The 24,658-nt window shown below is 44.0% G+C and overlaps 1 protein-coding gene across 1 annotated transcript in view; it reads right to left on the bottom strand.

Annotated features, from left to right (window-relative positions):
* Nucleotides 1-20,558, bottom strand: part of LOC134537929 (myrosinase 1-like) — a 241,491-nt gene extending 220,933 nt beyond the window's left edge. The window contains exon 1 of the mRNA XM_063378905.1: nt 20,336-20,558. Within this exon, the coding sequence (XP_063234975.1) occupies nt 20,336-20,471 (136 nt within the window). The 5' untranslated portion in view covers nt 20,472-20,558. The remainder of the gene's footprint in view (nt 1-20,335) is intronic.
* Between the last annotated feature and the right edge of the window lie 4,100 nt (nt 20,559-24,658).

Here is a 24,658-nt window from a genome sequence, read left to right as displayed (position 1 = left end):
TATAAGTAGATAGGAAATACCGATTCAAGGACAGGCGCAGGATCCAGGATCCGGCGGCCATCTTGGATGATGTCATCTAATCCGTATGCTAATCCATGCTAATCCGTATGCTAATCTATGCTAATCTATGCTAATCCATGCCAATCTATGCCAATCCGTATGCCAATCTATGCTAATCCGTATGCCAATCTATGCTATATCGTATGACATACCAATCCTAATCTGTGCTAATCCATATGCCAATCTATGCTAATCCATATGTTAATCCATGCTAATACATGCTAATCCATCCGCCATTTTGTATTTCTAGAAATTTCCACCAACTTCGAATCGTGATGTCACCGTTGCACTTTTCGTCACGGCCGCCATCTTGGATTCTAATTTATTTTTTCGAACTTCAACTTTTCGAAATTCGATGTAATCATCAGCCGCCATCTTGTTTCGTCTGCTGTTGGCCACCATCTTGTTTTCGTCTGCTGGTGGCCGCCATCTTGTTTTCGTCTGCTGGAGGCAGCCATCTTGTGACATCATATAGTTCTGTTGGTCGCCACCAGGTAGCAGCAGGGATTATTTTATTTTTTTCTTTAACTAAAATATTTTCAGTGCCGAGGCTGGGATTCGATCCATGGGACGTGAAAACGTCCAGGATGTCGATGTTAGAAAGCAGGCACCTTACCAACCAGACCACGAGACCAGTTGGGATATGGTGGAATAAATAATCTATATATGCTACGTACTGACGGCAAGTTTATGATAAATGGGGGGGAGGGTGTTTTTGCCTTCCTTAATGCATACCTAAGGCGCCACATTTGAAATTAAAATTATTATACAGCCGCCATCTTTAATTCCAGCACAGACTACCAGATGGCGCTAAATTCAAAAATTAGTTGCCATAGGCGCCGCCATCTTGGTTCTCAAGTTGGCTGGTAGATGTCGCTAGTATCGCGCCCCAAATTCAAAAATTAGTTGCCAGAGGCGCCGCCATCTTGGTTCTCAAGTTGGCTGGTAGATGTCGCTAGTATCGCGCGCCAAATTCAAAAATTAGTTGCCAGAGGCACTGCCATCTTGGTTCTCAAGTTGGCTGGTAGATGTCGCTAGTATCGCGCGCCAAATTCAAAAATTAGTTGCCAGAGGCACTGCCATCTTGGTTCTCAAGTTGGCTGGTAGATGTCGCTAGTATCGCGCGCCAAATTCAAAAATTAGTTGTCAGAGGCGCCGCCATCTTGGTTCTCAAGTTGGCTGGTAGATGGCACCACCGTCGCCATATTTTAGTTCATATAATCGATACCAGATGATGCCACCGTCGCCATCTTTAGTTCCTAGTATTGCTACCAGAGTGTGCCACCGTCGCCATCTTTAATTCTTAAAGTTACCGCCGGAGCGCGCCACCGTCGCCATCTTTAATTCTTAAAGTTACTGCCGGATGGCGCCAAGTGTTATGTAGTCAGTCGAGACAAGTCGGGAACGAGTCGAGACAAGTCTAGACAGTCGAGACAAGTCGGGGGGACAAGACGAGACAAGTCGGTAGCCTGTATTCACCAAGTTCTCCGTTGCCGCCATATTTAATTCATAAAGTCGCTACCAGATGGCGCCACTGTCGGCCATATTTAATTCAAGGCATTGTCGCCGGATGGCGCCAAGTTTGAATTAAAAACCTACAAGTGTTATGCAATGTGTAACCAGTCGAGGCAAGTCGAGATAAGTTTGGAACCTGTAGCCATATTCTAAACTACATTTATTATATATGTATGCCTTTATATGTTTAGGTTTGATGATAGAGTATTTATAAAATATTGGTGTTGTGTAGAGTCTCTCTCTTCTTCTCGTAGTGGCGGAAGACATCTCGAAGATAGTGTTAGAATTTATGTATTAAAGCAATCTCTCTAGCTGAGGAGGTTAATAACTTATAGTTACAACTTTTTAAAAATACTCTGAATTTAAAATAATTTTTAAGAAGAGGGACCATTAAATGGTTTGAAATTAAAGCAAACAACTTAAATGTTAAACACATATTTATTTAAATCTTATTACAAACAGCAAGGGATAAGAAAAATCACTGATTTAAAAGAATTAAATAATGAATAATAAATGTACATAATATTCACACACTGCACATCATAGTGACAAAGTCAACATAACCTATTTACATAAACCAGAGACCCAATACCTAAATATTAAGCATAACTACAAGTTACATAGGGTATGATATACTCTGAAATACATATTAAAGAGAAAATTGATATAAATAACATTATACTTTGCTCAATAGTTCCAGAAGTAATGAACGTACAGCTACACGAGCAATCTCAACAGTTCTTTCATCACTAGTGGTTTCTGTGGAACATACTTGAGTGGTGTCTTCACTGATCGGACCTAGATGACTGAGATCTCGGGTTCGACTCTTGCGAGATGTGGGAAGGCGATGCTGACGCCGTCGTTTAGGCTGGACTGCTACTGATGTAGTAGGTGCTGGCGATGTGGGACTCATCTGGGTACAGCTAGATGATGTCTGGACTGACAAAGTCTGACCACATGCAGCTGCTGGCGGTGACTGAATAGCTGGTTGGTTGAATGCATGTGCGAAAACCTCTTCAGCCATTGCAGGGAGAACTGTATCGTCTCTCATCATATTCACACTACAATGCCCATAGCCCTGACAGTTGATAACTTCTAGAGGCGTATCTTGAGGTCCTGGGTTTAAAACCTGTTTCACGTGAAACACAGCGTCACAACTCTCCGAAAATTCTTTTAAAACCCCGTCGATAGACTCACTATAATCAACAGTGTCTAGCCCAGGCGTTACACTGGAGTATATCCTGTTTGGTTGAAAGTTAGACATCTTGGTTAACTACTTCTGCTGTAGGTCCTTACACCACCACAGTTTCAGCTCGACTGCCATCGCACGAGTCGAGGGTCGTATTTAAAAATATATGTATCACTTGGATAAATATGTCTGTTATGCAATTCCATAGAGTAGAGCATTTATTAGAACAGTCCATTGTTAAAATTATTTTCAGTTGTATGTTATACTCTATGAGATGTTAATTGACAATTCACCCTCGTTCATACAGTTAGATGTTAGATTCGCTCCTAGCATGAGATGCGATGTCCGTGCTGGTCTCCCCACAATTGATGGAGGTGACGGTCTCTCTGTGATTGATGTAGGAGGTGATTGACGAGATGCAATTGGCAGTAGTTCGACAGCATCGTTACTAACGATGGTTGGTGGTAACATTGGTTCACGAGCAGGATGATTTGAGGTTACGTGTACAAAAACTTGACGTGATGACTCTATTGGTGAACGATCAAGCTCAGGGGATCGTCCCCACGGCTCTTCACGTGACCACCGTCGCCCACGTTGTCTGCAGTACTCGATTTCAAACCAATTGTGTAGAAATGTTAACTCATCCTCTGCTTCACTTGGTATGTCCTCTAAGGGTATGGTCCTAATACATTCACACGTATTCCACCACAAGCTGTTGAAATCAATGTCATGGCGCGAAGACATAATAACAACCGCACAAAGCTTCAAATTTCTTCTTAGCTTACAAATTTAACTGTGGGGAAAGAAGCGGTAGAGTCTACACAGTATAAAGCTGCAGGATGTGTACCAATGATGGTTAACGTAGGTGGTGTTGTGAATAAACCCGTCACACTGTTCCTTCCAACTAATAACTGCCTCCGGATCGGTGTTGCGCCGCAACTCGCACCTTACTGAGGAATAGTCTGGTTCCGAGCTTATAGTTTCAGTCGCTGATGCAGCCTTAAGAGCTTCTAATGTTGTAGGGAATGTACTGTCAGGTCTTAGATAATGGACGACATAATCTACCTTGTTGCAGGATGTCTCGATGATGTCCGGAGCCTCCTCGTCACAATCACTGGTCCAGTGATGACCGAAGTTGCAGACCTCTAGTTGGAAGTATCCATCCCCGGTGATGTAGTTCACACGGTAGAATCCCGGCGTTACTTCCGCGTACTTTGCAGACGGATCGAACGGCATTTGCTTGAATTTGTAGCAGCAGCACTATACCCACTCGACTATGAGTTGACTGCTGTGTCTAGGGTGTTGGCCTCAATTTATACCGTTAGGACCCCCCTCCAGTCCAGTCACATGTACCGTTGCTTCCGTTGTTGTCCCCACCGCCTTGTTGGCGGCCTCCAACATTCCAACGCGGTGATCAACCATTCAAGCCCTAAGCATGCTCGCATTGTGTCTTGAGATCGGACCTGGACATCTATTATTATTACACGCGTACAATTTATTTAATTCTTTCAATGATGGACAGTCATATTCTGCTTGTACATCTAATATTAGCACATGATGCTTACAATAGTTAGTTAGCCACCGTTTATGCTCTATTCCTACAACCAATACAGGTCCGGTCAGATGACTTGCCAATATGTTGGGTATTGAAGCATAAGGAAAGAGTCTGTGTTCCCACTGTAAACCATGAAAATTTCTAGTGAGCCAAGCATTTGTTTTTTGATGCTTCCTGGTGAGATATCGCCATTCAAATGGAGGTTGAAAGTTACGTGTTATTACATTTCCTTCTTCATCTGCAATGCTAAGTTCCTTGATAATAAACCCATACTGACTAGAGAAGCCTTGGAGGTTTACACATTTCGTCATGGTGGTCGAGACGAGACTAAGCCAATATCCTTTCTAGGATAGTATTTTAACAGTTTTGTCTCTTGGGTTATACGATACAAGTCTATCATGTAGTATAATCGCAAAGGCTTGAGTTAAAGCAGGGATGTTCCTTGAAGTTGTAACTTCAATTTTGCAATCTATTACATTTGAAGCAATCCTTTCATCCTGACGAGATACATACCTCAACTCAGAAAGCTACCCCCACATTGATTTAGAAAACAATTTCACTAATGGATATTACTTACTTGCATATAACATGTATGCAAACTTCCAGTCGAGTTTCTATGGACGGCAGTGTGCACCGCTTTTGACTCCTCAAAGTTTCAAAGACAGAGCAACTCTGTTTATGTTTATAAACAGAGTTGCTCTGTCTTTGAAACTTTGAGGAGTCAAAAGCGGTGCACACTGCCGTCCATAGAAACTCGACTGGAAGTTTGCATACATGTTATATGCAAGTAAGTAATATCCATTAGTGAAATTGTTTTCTAAATCAATGTAGGGGTAGCTTTCTGAGTTGAGGTATACTTTGATATTCTTTACATCGCAGTGGTCAAATCTCGATTTATCAGCATTAATGGTGTTATGTCTAGCGGTTTGAAATGCTACGATTATATACCGTGGCTTCTCTGTGAAAAAACTCGATTTCACATTCCAAGAAATTGTTTGAGCATGTGGTAAACTTGCATATGATTCTATGCTCCACGATCTAAAAGTTAGGTCAATATTTTTTCTCTTCTCCACCAGTCGAAGAAGCCGTGTTCTTTGGGATGGTGAAACAGTGATCTGTGGAACAAGCCATTCGAAGCTATTTAGAGTTAGTGACACTTGTTGTGGTTGGACACTTACATCTACAATGGCATTAGTAAATGTATTTACCAATACTATCACTAGCTCTTGCTTTGCATTTATGATAATATGCTTATAGTCTTCTGCGAATCCGAGCAGATGTTTAGTGGCACACAAATCTCAAACTGTCCAGCTGCCGTAACAGGAAGGCTGTAGTTGTCTTCGAGACTCCACCCTGACATTTTACTAAGTCCATTTTCATCACTTGTGCGTGACAAGTAGTTTTTCACGGTAGATACAGTCCCCACATCTCGACACTCATCAATCTGAACACCATTCAGCTCATATGCTATCCGACTCATCATGTGCATTATTCCATTGTTTATAATTTTTGCATTATCCGGTGCTGTACCATCTGCCTTGGTGAAAGTGCCCTGTATGCGTAGAATGCTCTTGGAGATTAGAGTGTAGATATCAGCATTTTGTATTGAAATTCTTACCTCAGAGCTTGCTTCATAGGGACCATGTAGGAATGGCCTATAATAATGGTATTCAATTTTGGTAATGTCGTCATCGTATTGTATCGGCTGTTCAATTTCTAAAATACTATCAGCCATTTTGATTAACTTTATACCCCAAATTCTTAAGTAAGCGTACGTTTACACGTGTTAGTCGTTTGAGGTCTCGTGATCTACTGACTCTAGGTTTCGTCACTCCCCTACCTTTATACAGATTAAAGTATTTCACGCCCATATTTCCTCAGATGTAGACGTAAAGTGGTTTGTTCGTTTCGAAAGTTAATTAGGTAACCGTCCTGGTCAACAACCCGCACAATCAGTTCCTGTATTCTCTTGATGGTGACTGGAGTATAAATGAGACATTTTGGTAGTTCCGTTATTTTATATCCGGGTGGTACAAGTGGAGCAAACTCATGTAGCATGCTGTTTATCTTTCCGTTGAGAAAACTGTTGCCGACGATATTGGTTGTAATACGTATGACGTTCACTGGAAGGATATTCACAGCCAGTGTTGATTCATGTATTATTCCTTCCTTGTAGATTCCAGCTTCAAAGCCAAGCATGCTTCGTAGAGTATCGTTAGCACGGAAATCTATTGCTACATCACTATACATTGCACACTGTAGTGTGTTGGGGTTGCCTCTTAATGTGAAGGAGATATCAGTAGGTAGCATTTGTTTCACATACATCTCAATGTCTGCAATTTCATAACTGCCTGTTGGTAGAACCAGTTCACGTGGCTGCTCGTCACCCTTTAGGATATATCGAAATATATTGTTTGTTTCATGAACATTAGGAATGCTATTATAGCTGTGGAAGTCAACAAGAGCCATTTCCCACTCCCCTCCACTAAGTTCTAGGGGAGGAAAGTGTGTGGAACATAGTTCCGAACTGTTTCCTGTTAGTATTAACGTGATCGACATTTCAGGTTATACGATTACGTCTCTCTACGTGGTGCAACTTTCCCTCGTTTTTGAACTGTGAGCCTAAACTCTTACTTGTGTTTCTTATATACATAGAGCAGAAACTTTATGCATAAATGACCACAGTTCCATGAGTTTATCCTCTGCTGTCTAGTATAGTTGTAGGTTATTTTAGATTGTTTCTAATATCGTAGCAGTTCTAATGGTGGAGGCAAATTTCCGAAACTATCGTAATATGTAACATTCAGTCCCCTCTTGCTAAAGGAAACCCAATGACTTCCAGGCCCTTCCGAGGAATCTAAATTAATTATAGCACATTCATTATGCCATGGTTTTCTTGGCAAGTTGTTCCTCATAAACACATTTCTAAAGTATGGAATTTTTAATTTTTTTATTGCTACCTTTAAGTCTACATTGGTAAGAGGACGTTTCGGTAAGTTATTTATTATTGTTTCTTGTATCCCTTCTTCTTGCTTCTGGGTTCCTGCCTTCCCCCTCCTCCCATAACTGGGTAAGGCTGCAAGAAGAGTCCGGACCCGTTTTTTGATTTGCGTGCGAGTGCCTGCATTGTAGCATTATGCTGAGCATTTTGACTTAGCAATTTCACCTGGTTCTTAGCGGTGTTAACAGACTTGGCTATACCTGCAGCTCCACCAATCAAACTACGTAGCGCAGCCAGCGCTGGGAAAATAAAGGGCAACAGTCCACCCTTCTTTGTGTGGGCTTTCCTATTCTGTTTTTTCTTCATGGGTTTGTGCCTTATACCCGATCCGAGTTTACGTTTAACACGCATGATTTTATTTACACCCCAAGCCGCAACTTTCTCCCCAAATTTTGTCCCTGAATTCTTTGCAATTTGCGCAGCTGTGTCTGCTAATATACCATTGGCTAGGTGCCTATCACTTGGATTATTGCTTTGTGAATAGCTAATATCATGCTGCTTGCAAGCTTTGTCGAGAGAATTTATGCCTGGGTCACCACGTGCTAGTCGTTTCGATAATTTCGTCCCTGGTCCACAGTATTGATATCCTGGCAGGTGTAGTTCAATTGGTAGCTTGTTAATAACAGAATTTATTAACCCTCCGCCTTTCTGTACCTTCCTTCTTGCTCGAGCCATAACAACGAACTGATAGTATTCCTTATAAGTATGTCTGTTTTATAGGTTTCCACTTAGTGTCATGGAGCTCGTAGCACAGAGCGAGTCGTTACCAGTGCGCATCACTAATGATGATGAAGTCGATGCTTGTGACTCGCGACATGGGTCTTTATTACCCTCAACTGTTCGATGGATAATCGCAGGCCCATCCAACTGTGGAAAAACGTGTGTACTACTGAGTTTACTAGAGGAACCAAACGGTCTTCGGTTCCAAAACGTGTACCTATACTCGAAATCACTACAACAACCAAAGTACCAGCGACTGGCTACGATTCTACAATCGGTGGATGGACTGGAGTATTTTCCATTTAGCGATAATACAGATGTCGTGTCTCCTGACAATGCAAGGGCTAATTCGGTGATTATTTTCGACGATGTTGCGTGCGAGAAGCAAGGCATAATTAAAGCGTACTTTTCCATGGGCAGACATGCCAAGGTAGACTGCATATACCTGTGTCAGACATATAGCCGTATACCCAAACATTTGCTCCGCGATAACGCGAATTTTATAGTACTTTTCCGCATGGACAACTTAATTTACGTCACGCTTATGATGATCATGTAAACACAGACATGCCATTTCAGAAATTTAAAGATATGTGCTCCTTATGCTGGAGCATTAAGCACGGATTTCTCGTCATTGTAAAGGATTTTCCTTTACAAAAAGGCAGGTATCGCCGCGGTTTCGACCACTTCATAATTGTGCATCATTGAAGAATGAACTATAGCGTCTCCAAGTTTGTTGGTGGGAGTCTTAAACATCAGTATGAGTCGTGTTTGATTCCTACATATGATGGACACTGTAGTGCGGGTGGTAAACATTTGAAATGCGTGGCCACACCTAGAGATCCTGATGATGCTGTTAATAAAAACTATGTTGTCGGTATTTCCGGATTGATTACTCATGCCTTAAGAACCATTTCGGATGAGTTGAAGCAACGGTTTACTGGACTCAATAGCTCACTCACTGACATGAGAAGTGTACAATTAGAGCTTACCAACTACTTGCATACTATGGAAACGAATAAGCAGCACTCGGTGGATCAACTGAATAAAAATCTTTCTGAAATGCTAATAAAATTAAGTGACATGTTTACTTCGTTGTTGGAAAATAAGCTCTTTTCATTTAAAGGAAAGTTGCGTGAATCGATTTTGACTGGGGTTAAAAATATTCTAACATCAAACTTAACAGATTCTTTGCAGTCAATAAGTGTAAGTAGCACAGGCAACACTCAGAGGTTTACACAAATGGTTCGCACTATCGATAGTCTGAAGAATGATATCCATAAATTATTTTCTCTCATCAATACAGGTTCGAAGCCTGCTGCTCCTAAACCAATAGCTTTACCGAAACCTGCGACTCCTAAACCAATAGTTCCCCGTACTAGGCCTTAGACATCGTAGGATGTAAATCTGGGTACACAAGTGCGATCGATCTAACATTTATCGGTTCAGGTTTAGAGCTATATAAGACTTCAGTTATCTTGCTTGTCTTCAGTTATGTCGCTCGAGGCAGATAAGCTAGACCACGTCATTAAGAATGTACGTGCAAAATATTTATTAGCAAAACGGGCTCACTTAGAGCGTAATGAAATCAATGAAGCTATTTTTCAACCAATTACTTCCCGACTTGAAAAGGTAGCACCTGCGCCCATTGTGAAACAAGAACCCTTACAATCTACTTTTAAAAACCCTCAACCTAAGGCTACATCTAGTAGCAGCGATGATGATTTACCACTGAATCTATGGTATAGGAAACATCAGAATTCAGAACCTACTACATCAGATGAATCCAATACCGACGAAGCACAAACATATCTAAGTAATTTTAACCCTAGAGTAAATGATGTCATATATGGAGTATATCGTCGCAAAAACAGATGGTTTATAGGAAATTCAGAAATATTCTTTCTCCCCAAAAGTGAGGTGCGTGTGAATCATGAAGTTGTTCGGGTTGCACCTGGCTTATACGAACTACTATTCACACGAGATCCATCTGTATACTCCGAAATGGCCTTAAAACAGTATAGACATTTACTTGAAATCACAAATGGATATTTTAAAAATAATAATGCTTTTACTGGACAGTATAAGACATTGGAACATCCAAAATTCGGCATTATATATCACATGTTTGGAGGTATCGGACCGCAGCAGAAAGGTAGTGGACTAGTGCAAAAAACGTTTGATTTGAAGCGCAAAAAGGATTGTATTTACTGGGATGATCCAAATGAATTAGTTTCTCGACTTCGCTTGTTACTGGCTTCGCAATCAGCCGGACATACTGGTCCCAATAACGAAATACTGACTATTCTGGAAGAACTGCGTGAAGCAGGTTACATATCATGAGTAAAGCCGGGATTGCCCGAGAGCTTCATACTCCTGCAAGACGGAACTACAAACGTCGTAAGGTTAAAGTGTATGGTCTTAATGATTTATTTCAGGCAGACCTTGTTGAGATGATTCCATATTCACGAATAAACAAGGGCTTCAAGTACATGCTAACAGTCATCGATGTGTATAGCAAGTTTGCCTGGGCTAGACCTGTACAATCGAAGAATGCAGCTGATGTAACCAAGGCTATGGCAGACATTCTACGTGATGGGTGCATACCGTCACACCTACAGACAGATCTTGGCAAGGAATTTTACAATGCAGCCTTCAAGGCTTTGATGAAAAAGATTGCTATCAATCACTACTCCACATTTAGTAATGCTAAAGCTTCTGTAGTAGAAAGGTTTAACAGAACATTGCGCACCAGGATGTGGCGTCAGTTCACAGTTAATGGTAATTACAAATGGTTGGATCTTTTGTCGAAACTTATAAGTGAATATAATTCCACAGTGCATTCTACCACGAAAATGAAGCCTAAAGATGTAAAGGATGATCGTCTACTTGGAACTGTATTCACCAACACGAAGAAGAAAGATACACGCAAGCATAAAGCTAATGTTGGTGACATTGTGAGAATCTCCAAGCAGAAAGGTGTCTTTGAGAAAGGTTTCACGGTGAATTGGAGTTCTGAACTTTTCCGTGTGACACACGTTCGTGAATCGGAACCCAGGACCTACTACCTCGAAGACTTGTACCACAAGCCTATTCGTGGTGGCTTCTATGCTGAAGAGATCCAGCCTACGATGTATCCGGACACATATTTGGTGGAAAAAGTTCTCAAACGAAGAAATGGCCGGTCTTTTGTGAAATGGTGGGGTTTCCCGTCTCAATTTAATTCGTGGGTAGCAGATACAGAAATAGAGAAGCGCTAAAGGTGAATAACACCTCACTTACATTTTTTTTTTCAAGTACTTAGGAATGATTATTGTTTATACATACATTGCATTATTTAAAGTATGATTATCGCACAGGAATTATCTCATGTCATTTATGAAGTTGGGCAGTCTAAATATATATTTGGCTATTCAGTTGTTCTAGCTCCTGTGGCGTACATCTGTTTTGTCTGCTTCGTGAGAGAGGGGCGGGGGGGAGGTTTGGAATGTGTAACGGTTCGTTGAGGCTGTTGTTAACTTTCGGGAATACATTGAAGGTTGAGTTCTAGGGCCTCACAGCATCGCTCCGCTAACGTGTTAGTCTGCTTCTAACTGCGCTCCTATCATCATGGCTTCCACCAGTGTTTGCGCGGAGAGTGTTTGCGATTGTAATTTAAACAGTGTAACGATGGACGATGTTCGGGAATTTGTAATGGAGGTAGTACATCGCTACATAGGTATGGACTTTAATGATATACATTACCACCTTAAATCCTCCGCCTTTAACATTCTCGCTGAGTTCCCTGAGGAAGAGGAATTTATTATCTATTTATATCAGGCTGTTATGACCTGCATCGAGGCCGCAAAGGAAGCGCAAGAGGCGAACGAAGATGTGGATGAAGGAACGGACAGTGGCTTGGGGGATAGTGATGATGATGACGAATAATAAATTTGTGTGTACTACGACACCAAGGGTTGTTACAACCAGTCTGACATTCAGCATCCTAGAGACAACATCAGCACTACAGCCTTGCAGTCATACCTGTGGAACTAGCATCAGCCTTGCAGAGCTAGCACTCGGCAGCTCTCCATATCAACTACGCACAGCTTCACACATCAGTTATCGTGGTTACTGGCAAAAATGTCATTATTTCTCTGCAACATTCAGTGCCTCACATCACAAAAGGGGTATGTGGTTAAGCAACTTGCAGCAATGTTCATCGAGGACGGTGATGTATTGAGGACCTACGAATACATATTCAAACCGCCATGTGACTGGTCCGAACTAGACAGACAGTCGCAAAGCGAGAATCGTAAACTGACTTATGAAGTGCATGGACTCTCGTGGAACGAAGGTGAAGTGAGCTTTGACCAAATCTCATCAGTGTTATGTGACATCGTCAAACCTGAAGAAGGAGATGTAGTGTACGTCCTAGGAGACAAACAAAAAAGTATCTTTAGTGAACTGTGCAGTGCCAACATTGTTGATTTACATAATGAAAGAAACTGTCCTAGCTTCAACAAACTTTTAAAGACTTATGGAAACCAGCTGGATAAATGTATAAAAATGTATGGCAAATTCCATTGCGCCCATTGTGATGTTCAGCTACTTAAATTCTGGCTATTCGACCATCCATACTACTATGTATAATTGGGTCTCTGGTTTATGTAAATAGGTTATGTTGACTTTGTCACTATGATGTGCAGTGTGTGAATATTATATACTTTTATTACTCATTATTTAATTCTTTTAAATCAGTGATTTTTCCTATCCCTTGCTGTTTGTAATAAGATTTAAATAAATATGTGTTTAACATTTAAGTTGTTTGCTTTAATTTCAAACCATTTAATGGTCCCTCTTATTAAAAATTATTTTAAATTCAGAGTATTTTTAAAAAGTTGTAACTATAAGTTATTAACCTCCTCAGCTAGACTGATTGCTTTAATACATAAATTCTAACACTACCTTTGAGATGTCTTCTGCCACTACGAGAAGAAGAGAGAGACTCTACACAACACCAATATTTTATAAATACTCTATCATCAAACCTAAACATATAAAGGCATACATATATAATAAACATAGTTTAGAATATGGCTACAGGTTCCAAACTTATCTCGACTTGCCTCGACTGGTTACACATTGCATAACACTTGTAGGTTTTTAATTTAAACTTGGCGCCATCCTGCGACAATGCCTTGAATTAATATGGCCGACAGTGGCGCCATCTGGTAGCGACTTTATTAATTAAATATGGCGGCAACGGAGAACTTGGTGAATACAGGCTACCGACTTGTCTCGTCTTGTCCCCCCGACTTGTCTCGACTGTCTAGACTTGTCTCGACTCGTTCCCGACTTGTCTCGACTGACTACATAACACTTGGCGCCATCCGGCAGTAACTTTAAGAATTAAAGATGGCGACGGTGGCGCGCTCCGGCGGTAACTTTAAGAATTAAAGATGGCGACGGTGGCACACTCTGGTAGCAACACTAGGAACTAAAGATGGCAACAGTGGCGTCATCTGGTATCGATTATATGAACTAAAATATGGCGAAAGTGGTGCCATCTACCAGCCAACTTGAGAACCAAGATGGCGGCGCCTCTGACAACTAATTTTTGAATTTGGCGCGCGATACTAGCGACATCTACCAGCCAACTTGAGAACCAAGATGGCGGCGCCTATGGCAACTAATTTTTGAATTTAGCGCCATCTGGTAGTCTGTGCTGGAATTAAAGATGGAGGCTGTATAATAATTTTAATTTCAAATGTGGCGCCTTAGGTATGCATTAAGGAAGGCAAAAACACCCTCCCCCCCATTTATCATAAACTTGCCGTCAGTACGTAGCATATATAGATTATTTATTCCACCTTATCCTAACTGGTCTCGTGGTCGGGTTGGTAAGGTGCCTGCTTTCTAACATCGACATCCTGGACGTTTTCACGTCCCATGGATCGAATCCCAGCCTCGGCACTGAAAATATTTTAGTTAAAGAAAAAAATAAAATAATCCCTGCTGCTACCTAGTGGCGACAAACAGAACTATATGACGTCACAAGATGGCTGCCACCAGCAGACGAAACAAGATGGCGGCTGATGCTTACATCGAATTTCGAAAAGTTGAAGTTCGAAAAAAAAATTCGAATCCAAGATGGCGGCCGTGACGAAAAGTGCAACGGTGACGTCACGATTCGAAGTTGGTGGAAATTTCTAGAAATACAAAATGGCGGATGGATTAGCATGGATTAACATATGGATTAGCATAGATTGGCATATGGATTAGCATAGATTGGCATATGGATTAGTATAGATTGGCATACGAATTGGCATAGATTGGTATGGATTAGCATAGATTGGCATACGGATTGGCATAGATTGGCATGGATTAGCATAGATTGGCATACGGATTGGCATAGATTGGCATGGATTAGCATAGATTGGCATGGATTAGCATAGATTAGCATACGGATTAGCATGGATTAGCATATGGATTAGATGACTTCATCCAAGATGGCCGCTGGATACTGGATCCTGCGCCTGTCCTTGAATCGGTATTTCCTATTTACTGATATAGACCAAGATGTCGTTCTAAAGGGGCTACATTGATGAAAATCCAATATGTCTGACTACAGAAGATGAAATATATATATATATTGATATAATCATAATGTAAAGTACGGGTGCTTGGTGTCTTAACGACAACTGCAATATGTAGGAGTGGGGCACTAGATTACGAGACAGGCATGATGTCATAATTCAAAATGATAAAATGTTCTAGAGTCCGAGATGGCTTTGGAGCTGGTGATGCCGACATAGTCCAATATGACGTTCATGATGTCCTAGATTAAAGGTGAGGATTAAAAAATCCAATATGGCTGCCTTCAGAAGATAAAATTACTATGACTGTATAATGAAAATGTAATCACATAGGAGTAGGGTGCTCGATTATGGGGTGTTAGGTGTGATTACATAATTCAAAATTGTTGAATCTAAGATGGTAGAATTATAAATGTCAGTTGGGGTCAAAGTCATACAATATGGCGGTGGTTATGTGACCGTAGTGTAATGCATGTAAATGGTATGATGTTATCGTAACGAAAAGTACAACATAGGAGCGGGGCACTCGATTCAGTGGTGGTAGGTGTGATTTCATAATTAAAAAAATGGTGGGAGTTTCTATAAAACAAATTGGTGATTGTATAATCTTTTTAATGTGAAAACCTTAAATCCGAATTCCTAAGTCTTATCAGTGGCGATGTAATAGAGACAGTAGAAAGTTCTAGAAATCAAAATGGTTAATGGAAATGACATAATCCAAGATGGTGGCTGGGTCATCCAAGGTGGCGGTCAGATATGATGTAATACTATATGATTGCATAATAATAATGGAATGAAATAGCATGCGAAAATTGAATCCAAAATGGTGGTTGGAAATGATGGTGACCGGATATGACGTAATCCAAGATGGGGGTGTGGTGATGTCATATATGGGTGGCTAGGTAAGGGTGATTCCAAGCCTCTATGGGATGATGGGGGGCTTGTTAGAAAATTGCGGTAATGTGAAAATTTTGTAGGGAAATTTTGTAGGAAAATGGGAAATTTGGAGGATATTTTGAGGGGAAAACGGGAAATTTTGAGTAAATTTGGGGGAAAATCGGGAAATTTCCAGGAAATCGGTGATGATGTCATCGGTTAAAGGTCATAAAAGTGACGTCAGGGGTGAAAGGTCACTAATCCTGAATCCTGCACCAAGCACCTCTGTCCCCGGTTCGGATATTCCTAACTACTGATTTCAAACATTGTGCTTAACATACACTACCACCATCTGACACTGTGTGTCATCGAGAAAACCCGAAGAACTCTAACTTTGCACAACAATGAGAAGATCACAAGCTAACGGAATCTTTAGTATTATTTTTTATTTTTTTATTAATTTTTTCTGTAATTTCATGTCATTAAAGAAAACTTGAGGCGGTTTCCTCCGTGTGCTTCCGATTACTCTTGTCAATGTTATGGTGGTTTTCTCCCTGTGCTACTGACTATTCTTGTCAATATTATGGTGGTTTTCTCCGTGTGCTACTGATTATTCTTGTCAGTATTATGGTGGTTTTCTCCAAGTGCTTCTGGTTACAGATGAGAAATTGATCTCCGCATGAAGGACTTTTTACCTAATGAGTGATGTCATTTTATCCTATGATGCAAATAAATTGTTAATTTCTGCTACTAAATCAGAACTGACGAAATTTTTTTATAAGGTGGATTTAAAAAAATAAAACATTTCTCAGTCCAAAAATATCTGATAAGAAGGAAGAGAAACACTATCACGAAGGACGAACTTCCTTCTCCTTGATGTCTAGCGAAGCCATCCTTCTTTTGCGATCATTAGTGAGCATCCCGCATACCACATAAAATAAATGATATTTACCTGCAAGCAAAAATGTGTCGACATCTGTTGTTGACAAGCAGAGCTACTTGCATCAATTTGCTTTGCATTAGATAACTTAACTCTCGCTGATGAAATATTTAAAAAATTCTATTTAAAAAATGGTTTCAATTAAAAAACTCTCAGTTTGTATATAACATTAGTCACAGAAGCTAGCATGGATCGTGGTTTGTTATCTGCAGCTGAATCGGAAGGAATCCGCTGTAGATACTGTGGCAAGGATTTTGTCATGAAAAGGAATGCTAGACGTCACGAGAGGAATGATTGTGCTAAAATCCCACTACGCAAAATGTTAGGCTGTAATCGGTGTAGCAGGTTGTTAACACGAATTGACCGCTTTAACAGACATGATAGAAAATGTAAAGCCAAGCCTACTTACGGCATAGAGGACATCGATGGATCCACTAGACTAAAGAAGAGTGATCTGCATTACGACAATAATTTTCCTTGTCCTGAGCGTGATGGTATCAGCTCACCCGATCGTGACGAAGAACATAAATTGAAAGATGCTGATGGCTTCGGGAAGACTGAAACTAATGGAAGTATCAACAACATGAAAAGTGAGAATACATTCAAGCCTATATTCAGTAGATCCTCCATTCTTTGTAAAAATGATGGACTCCTAAAAAGTAAGCAAGAAGACGATGAAGACACTGCGACATCATCTATATCGAATTCATACGGTAATCTGGTTGAAGAGGATGTCTTCAACAGTGATTGTAACAGTGACTCTGAAGCTGTTGACAAAGGCATAGATTGTGATGAAGCACCTAAAGCTGACAAGATCGAAGAATGTGGCGGTGTCCTGAGACCGAAACGATGGTAACGACGTGTTATAATAAATAAATCTGATAATTCTTATTATGATCACTGGGACGATTGTGATATTAAAAGTTTGTATAATAAACAAGCAAGTAAGATGGTGGTAGAAGATATTGATTACACATCATGGAAAGATCCAAACATATTGGTTGACCGGCTAAGACTTATACATGGCTCGCTTTGTGCAGGAAACTATTCGTGCATCAAAGAAATATCCTTCATACTTAAAGAACTGAGGAAAGCTGGCTACATACAATAATGGCATCTTTTACTTGTATTTGTGTAATGTTGAGAAATAAATTAAATATTGAAAGTAAAAATTTAATGTTTTTATTTCTTGTATTCTGATTTCCAACTAAGCCTGTGTTTCCGCTACTGAATGTGTGATCATTCCGTTTCCTGTGTGTTCGTTCCATTTCCTGTGTGTACTGTTTGTACATTCCGTGTTCCGTGACAACGGGAACGAAAACTTCCAACAAACTTATTCGATAAAATTGAAGCAGCGCCTAGCACCAACATGTGCTTAGGCGGCCATCTTGAGTAGACTGTCTTTTGTTTTTTCCGGTGTCTGGAGCACAGCTTGCTATGAGAAATTCTTCCGCAACGCAGCACACACAAGCAAGAAAAGTTGCCCAAATATACTTAGATATGTCCAAGCTCAAACAACAACAAATGTCAAGATATACACAATATAAAGTTACCGAACATTCCGTTTTCTGTGTGTACGTTTCGTTTTCTGTGTGTACGTTCCGTTTCCTGTGTGTACTGTGTGTACGTTCTGTTTCCTGTGTGTACTGTGTGTACGTTCCGTTTTCTGTGTGTACGTTCCGTTTCCTGTGTGTACTGTGTGTACGTTCCGTTTCCTGTGTGTACTGTTTGTACATTCCGTTTCCTTGTGTACTGTGTGTACATTCCGTTTTTTCCTGTGTGTGTACTATTTCTTCATTTCGTTTCTTGTGTGTACTGTGTAATCATTACATTTATTGCGCGTAAATTGCATGTATTGCGCGTACATTGCGTACATTGCGTGTTGGAGCTGTTGGAGCTATTGGAGCCGAATAGACTTGTATCCTTGTAGCTTCATAGACATGTAGTTTCGTAACCATGCGGTCTTTTAGTCATGCAGTCTCGCAGCGTTGTATAACTCGTAACCAGCTAGATTCTTTTAGGCTCGTAGCCTTGTAGCCCAATATCATTGGAGCTGTTGAAATAAAAGGCAATTGGAGCATTTGGAGCTGTTGGAGCATTTGGGGCTGTTGGAGCATTTGGAGACTTGGAGCATTTGGAGCTGTTGGAGAATTTGGAGCATTTGGAGCATTTGGAGCATTTGGAGCTTTTGGAGCTGTTGGAGCTATTGGAGCATTTAGAGCTGTTGGAGCTAAGAAGTAGTCATTGCACGTCTATGCAGGGCTTAATGTTTATAAAATTGCTGGCTTTCGCAAGTGATCCTGTAGTAGGATATAAATTGTGTAATAAATATTATGTTTGTAAAAGAATTTGTAGTGTTTTATTTCTCGAACCTTACACTTTTCTGGTATTTAAATTAAATTTCTTTTAGCTTCGTCCAGGATCGTGCCAAGGACCTTAGTCAACCTAATTATTCAGTATATTGTTTTCAATTTTATTTAATGAATTTTGAACTTTTTCCTGAATTTCTAGGTTAACTATTACGAATTTTCCAAGATGTTGGTATTGATGGCATATAGGATAAAGGTAGTAGAGGATTTAAAGTCTCTTTAAGAATTTTGAACATGGTTTATTGAAATTATTATTTGTTTACATAAAATTAAACGTTATTATATCGATCGAGTATCGAACCAAGGACAGGAGCGGATCGAATCAATCTGTAGAATAATTGCCAATTTTTAAATTAATTTTGGAATTTTTCCCGCATTTCTAGCTAAATAATTACATGATTTCAAGATGGAGTCCAAATTTCAAGATGGCAGGGGAACCTCGGTAATAAATGATTACTGCACTCTAGCGGGTAAAACTTAGACTATTATGATGGTAAGACGAGTACACGCACAATATGGTGTCTTCCAGCAGACAAAAACAAGATGGTGGCAATGACCACTAGCATGTGGTAGCTCCTGGTAGCATGTACTGAATGCAAAATTTTGGATCCATGATGGTCGTCAAGGTCAATTTCAAATTTCAAGGTCAAGGTCAAAGTTCAATGTCAACAGTTGAGGACAAATGTATGGTGACCAGAAAATTATACTAACATGGTATTAGCACACTCTAGCTGACGGAAACAAGATTATGGTCTCCAGCGGATGATTTCAAGATGGCGGACGTGACGACATGTCACCTGACGATATATATGCTATTAACAAAGTGGTGGGGGCCAGTCTGCCTGCACCCACCACGGTGGAAGGATCGGTCGCCATTTTTATTTTATTGCACTCTTCGGGTTCGAACCGAGGACTCCAAGCTCCGTGTCATTAAAGTAATTTATTTTAATATATTTATCAAAAATTTTATTAACTGAATTTATTTATAAATTTTAAAACAATTTTCATTTAAATAGGATAATAAATAAAGATTTTAAAGATGGCGGACATAACGGAAATTGAAACGGTGACGTCATAATCCAAGATGGCGGTCATGGTATCCTTATTCCTAGAAATGGCTTACTGGAGGCTTTAGACATGGATGCTTAAGCCGTTTTTAGGAATTTGGGTTCTTTTTAGGGCAAAGCGACTTTTGAGGATTTTCGAAATCCTAATTTTTGAATTGTGGAATTTTTTTATATTTTTTGGCGGAATTTTTTCCCACAGAAATTTAAATTTTGGCGAATTTTGAGGAATTTTGGGCAAATTTTGCCCAATTTTGACAAATTTGGCAATTTTTGAGGGTCAAATTTCAAGGTCAAGGTCACGGTCACGGTCATCCAAGATGGCCGCCGTGACGTCAGAGTAATCGGTCACTGACCCGGCGCCTCGCTCCATCCCGGACCCGTGTCCCAGCTCCGGCTATTATATACTACTATCAACGTATAAAATGAACGGTGAAGCCATGATGACGTGTCAGGGACTGCACTGACCGCTGGTGTTCCACGCGCCCTCCACCTGGTAGGCGGCGCTGCCGGCGCCGAACCAGAAGCCATCGGGGAAGGTGAGGTTCCTGGTCGCCCCGCAGGACACGGCGGCCAGCAGAACAGCTGCCAGGAGGTTCTTCATGGTCGCGAGGATGCACCCGTGCCAACTGTGCGGATAACTCTTTATCGCGGCTATTTATGTTGATTGTGGCCTTTCTTATCGTCGTTACAACACATGCTCAATTTATGATAAGCCATTTATGTTCGAAGTGGCACTGTTTAATCACTCATAATGTAGATATGATAATTATTGATACGTTAACAGAACTATTAAATTGTGTTTTTAAATAATGAGTTTCAATCATACTGACAGACTAAAATACATCTAGGCATATACATATATATACATAATGGAATGTTGGTATCTATGTATGACGTTTGACCGAACGCCATAAAAGTTGACACATCGAAGTGTTTTTTCATGAAGAAGGTTTTTATGGTTGACGCCGCCGTCAGTGCTCCCTCTGAGAGCACAGGCCGGCATGTGTCCTCAACACCTGATCTGTGCCGCGCCCCGAACGCGCCCGTGCGCGCAACGTAGTGCAGTGCCCCGAACGGCGTGACGTCAGTCACGGCCTCCTAAGTGTGCAAAGCGCCCGGCCGGGTGTGGCACTGCGCAAGGGTATTATTTATTCATGTATTTGATAAGACAAACAAAAACTAACAAGTCTAAATTCAGTAATAATTAATGTTAATGTAATGATCATGTTATAAAGGGTTATCATTCACAAAACTGGCCGAAGTCATCTTCCCGCGCTCCGCAGTTTTCCCGCGGAATTTTCCCCCCTCCCTGGCCCCGGCGGCCAGGGAGGTTAGTCAGTCGCCATCCAGCACTCGCCCGGGCCGGCAGCTCATGCACGGGGAGCTCTCAACTTTCGCGCCAACATCCAGTAACTACAATAGGTAATTATAGCCATATCATTTTAATTCAGCTCCCCGTTCGGCCCGAAACGGCCGTTCGCGACCCCGCGCGGTCCATTAATAATATGTGCAGTCCAACTGTGGACTTTTAATATAATACGTAATTAACTAGGTGGCCCATCATGGCACCTGCGCCTCACGCTGTAAAGTCCCACACCGGGACATAGTTCTTCGCCCACGCAGGGCGGCACTGCGCCAAACGCGGTACCAAACTTTCAGACGAGTCATTAACTGGGACATGCCACGGCCACGCGTGTGATATCCTGCAAGATTCCACCGTGCCCGCACCCAGAGCGTAACGTGGCCCTCGCCACCCCGCGGAGTAGCCGCCGTTATTTATCCACCTGTGCGGAACTTTCCACAGTGATTATAGTGTAATGTGTTATCTTAAGTAATTTTGCGGGACCTATCGCCCACGCACTTCACGTTGCGTCCACGTACTTCGCATAAGCCAGAACAGGTTCATCGTGCGCGGAGCTTAGGTCGACGATGAAGCGGCCAGTTACGTGAGCGTGTGACGTGTAGATTGTGCGACGTAATAAAACAGCTAAAAGTACGTGTGTGTTTCATTAATAAGACGTCCTGGGAGGCCATAACAGCCCGGGGAGTCCTTTGTCGATGCGTCCCTGCCTGCAGCCACGAGGCCAGGAACCCCGCCCTTGAGACCCAAAATTAATCAAACAGTTTAAATTCACGTAAATTCAGATCAGGCAACGGGGACGGCGTCAAAATGGCGCCCAACTAGTGTGGCCAGAACATCAACAAGCTCCCTCAACAAACAAGCCAAGAAAACGAAACGGAAAAATTAGCAGACAAAGGGCTCGAGTAGGGACAGGGAAACAGCGCGCATCGTGGCAACACCGCGCGACGGAGCGGCGCCGCGCCGGCCGGACAACCCCCCGCCTCCGCTTCCTACCCGCGCAGTACCCCTCCCCTCCTCCGCCCGAGACCACCCCTCAGCCCGCACGTCGCTCCGCTCACCACCCCTCCCCACCCCGCTCCACCCCTAGACCAGCTGTGAGGGGTGTGGTCACACGGCCGCGCCACCACGGAATCGGGACAGCGACGTCACGACCCGCCGCCCGGGCCGTCCTGCCACGGCGCGATGCAGACCGACGTCACGATTGACATGGGGGAGTGGTGGAATACGGACTTCTTGACAGGCGGGGCAGAAAGAACCATGAGGACAGAAGCGCAGACCACACGGGAAGGCGGCGCGCGGGAAGCGATGGCCCAGCTCAAGAGGGAGGTCAGGGTCGCGTCGGCGCGATGCTGCCACGCCGTGGAGTGCCACCGCCAGCTCGAAGAAGTAGCCTACTGCCACCAGTGCGGCACCACGAGACACCGCACGTGCACGGAAGCTAGGGAATTCCTGAACTTTCGCGACGGCCTATTCATGTGCGCGACTTGCGAGAGCAAAATTAACTCGCCCGTACCCGTGACCGTCGTAAGCGAAACCCGACAGGACAACATCCGGGTCAAGCTGCCCGAATTCTCCGGGCACCCATACGAAGACCCGGAGAAATTCACACGGGCGTGCCAGGACCGCCTGGCCAGGTACGGCGTACCCAAAGAGGAGTGGACGGAACGCGTCACGGAGCAGCTTAGGGGGCCAGCAATGGACTGGTGGTCCATGACCGGCGAATACGGCGTGGAATGGGAGGACTTTGTGCCACGCCTGGAGGCCCGATTCAATGCCGCACGCGCACGCGCCCAGTGCCAGCGCGCCCTGTTCTGCGAACCGCAAAGAGCGGACGAGGACGTGGAAACCTTCATCCGGTCCAAGATAAGGTTACACCGACGTCTGGACGCCGGCGGACCGGTCAACGCAGCGCTGGACGTGACGGTAGAGCTGATGAAGAGGGAGCTGCGCCCGCACCTGCGGGGTGCCGTGGACAGGGAGCTCGAGGACTTCGTCCAGCTGGCGAAAGAAATCGAGCGGGACCTACGCCTGTCACCGCGCCCGCGGGACACAGCAGTCTGCCGCCGAGGGGCGTCCCCGTCACCCACGACGGCCCCGGAGGACGAGTGGGCGGTAGTACCGTACGTGAACCCCCCTCCCCCTCCCGGCGCCACCCGCCGGGGGGGCGAGGTGAGGGAGAGAGGGACCACGACGCAACCCGCCGCGCCCGCGGCCAACACCACCACGCCGCGGGCCGCGCGCGCTAACCTGCGAGCCGAGGGACAGCGAGACCGGCCCCCACGGTGCCGCTACTGCAGGGAGGAGGCCTACCACTGGCACGAGGTGTGCCCCACCCGGGCCGCGCTATGGCAGGATCGCCGGCCCGGCGCAACGCAGTCGGGAAACGCCCGCTAGGGAACAGGATACCGGCGGGCTACTGTTCCTGGATCACGGCCAGCGCACCAACCACGAGGCCAGTCCGCACAGCAACACCGCTGCCCGTCAGACCGGGCAGTGGCGAACCCCAACACCCGTCAACGTCCCGCCCCAGGTCGTCGGCGAGCGGCGCCGTGTCACAGGCGCCCCCGACGCACCCGGCACCACCTGCGGGACCTGACCAGGCACCATCGCCGCCCGTCAGACCAGGCGGTGGTGTGCCCCAGCACCCGTCAACGCCCCGCCCCAGGTCGTCGGCGAGCGGCTCAGCGTCACTGGCGCCCCCGACGCACCCGGCACCACCTGCGGGACCTGACCAGGCACCATCGTCACCCGTCAGACCAGGCGGCGGTGTGCCCCAGCACCTGTCAACGTCCCGCCCCGGGTAGTCAGCGAGCGGCGCCGTGTCACTGGCGCCCCCGACGCACCCAGCACCGCCTGCGGGACCTGACCGGGCACCATCGCCGCGGCTGGGGCGAGCGGGGAACACCACGGACAAGCTGATGTGGGTGCCCGTCCTGCTGAATGGCCAGCCCGTCCACGCCCTGGTGGACACCGCGGCGAGCTACACCTACGTCGCGGCCCACCTGGTGTCCGAGGCGGATCTGGAGCAGCAGGAGGGAGGCGTCCAGCTGGCCACCTGGAGAGCTAGCGCGCTCACGACGGGGCGCGCCCAGGTAAGGATCGCCGTCAGGGACATGTGCAGTCGGACAACAGCCCTGGTGGTGCCGGAGCTGAGGGACGACCTGATCCTGGGACTACCGTGGCTCGTGCAGGAGGACGCCGCCATCGACGTAGGTGAGGGTAGGATTCACATCGGGCGTCAGGGGAGGAGGACGCTGTACAGTGTCAACCAGAGGGGGGCAGCCCCGCCAACCCCTGTCATCACCCTAGCGGACCTGCAGAATGAGGTGCCCCCAGAGTACAGGGACATGTTCAATGAGGTACTGGCCCAACAAGCGCAGGTGTTCGCCGCCGCGGACATGCTGCGGCGGACCACAGTCACCCAA

The sequence above is a fragment of the Bacillus rossius genome, chromosome 12 (genome assembly GCF_032445375.1).
Source record: "Bacillus rossius redtenbacheri isolate Brsri chromosome 12, Brsri_v3, whole genome shotgun sequence".
Classification (NCBI taxonomy): domain Eukaryota; kingdom Metazoa; phylum Arthropoda; class Insecta; order Phasmatodea; family Bacillidae; genus Bacillus; species Bacillus rossius.
Note: the sequence above shows the minus strand (reverse complement) of the source record. Positions and strands in the feature narration are given on the sequence as shown.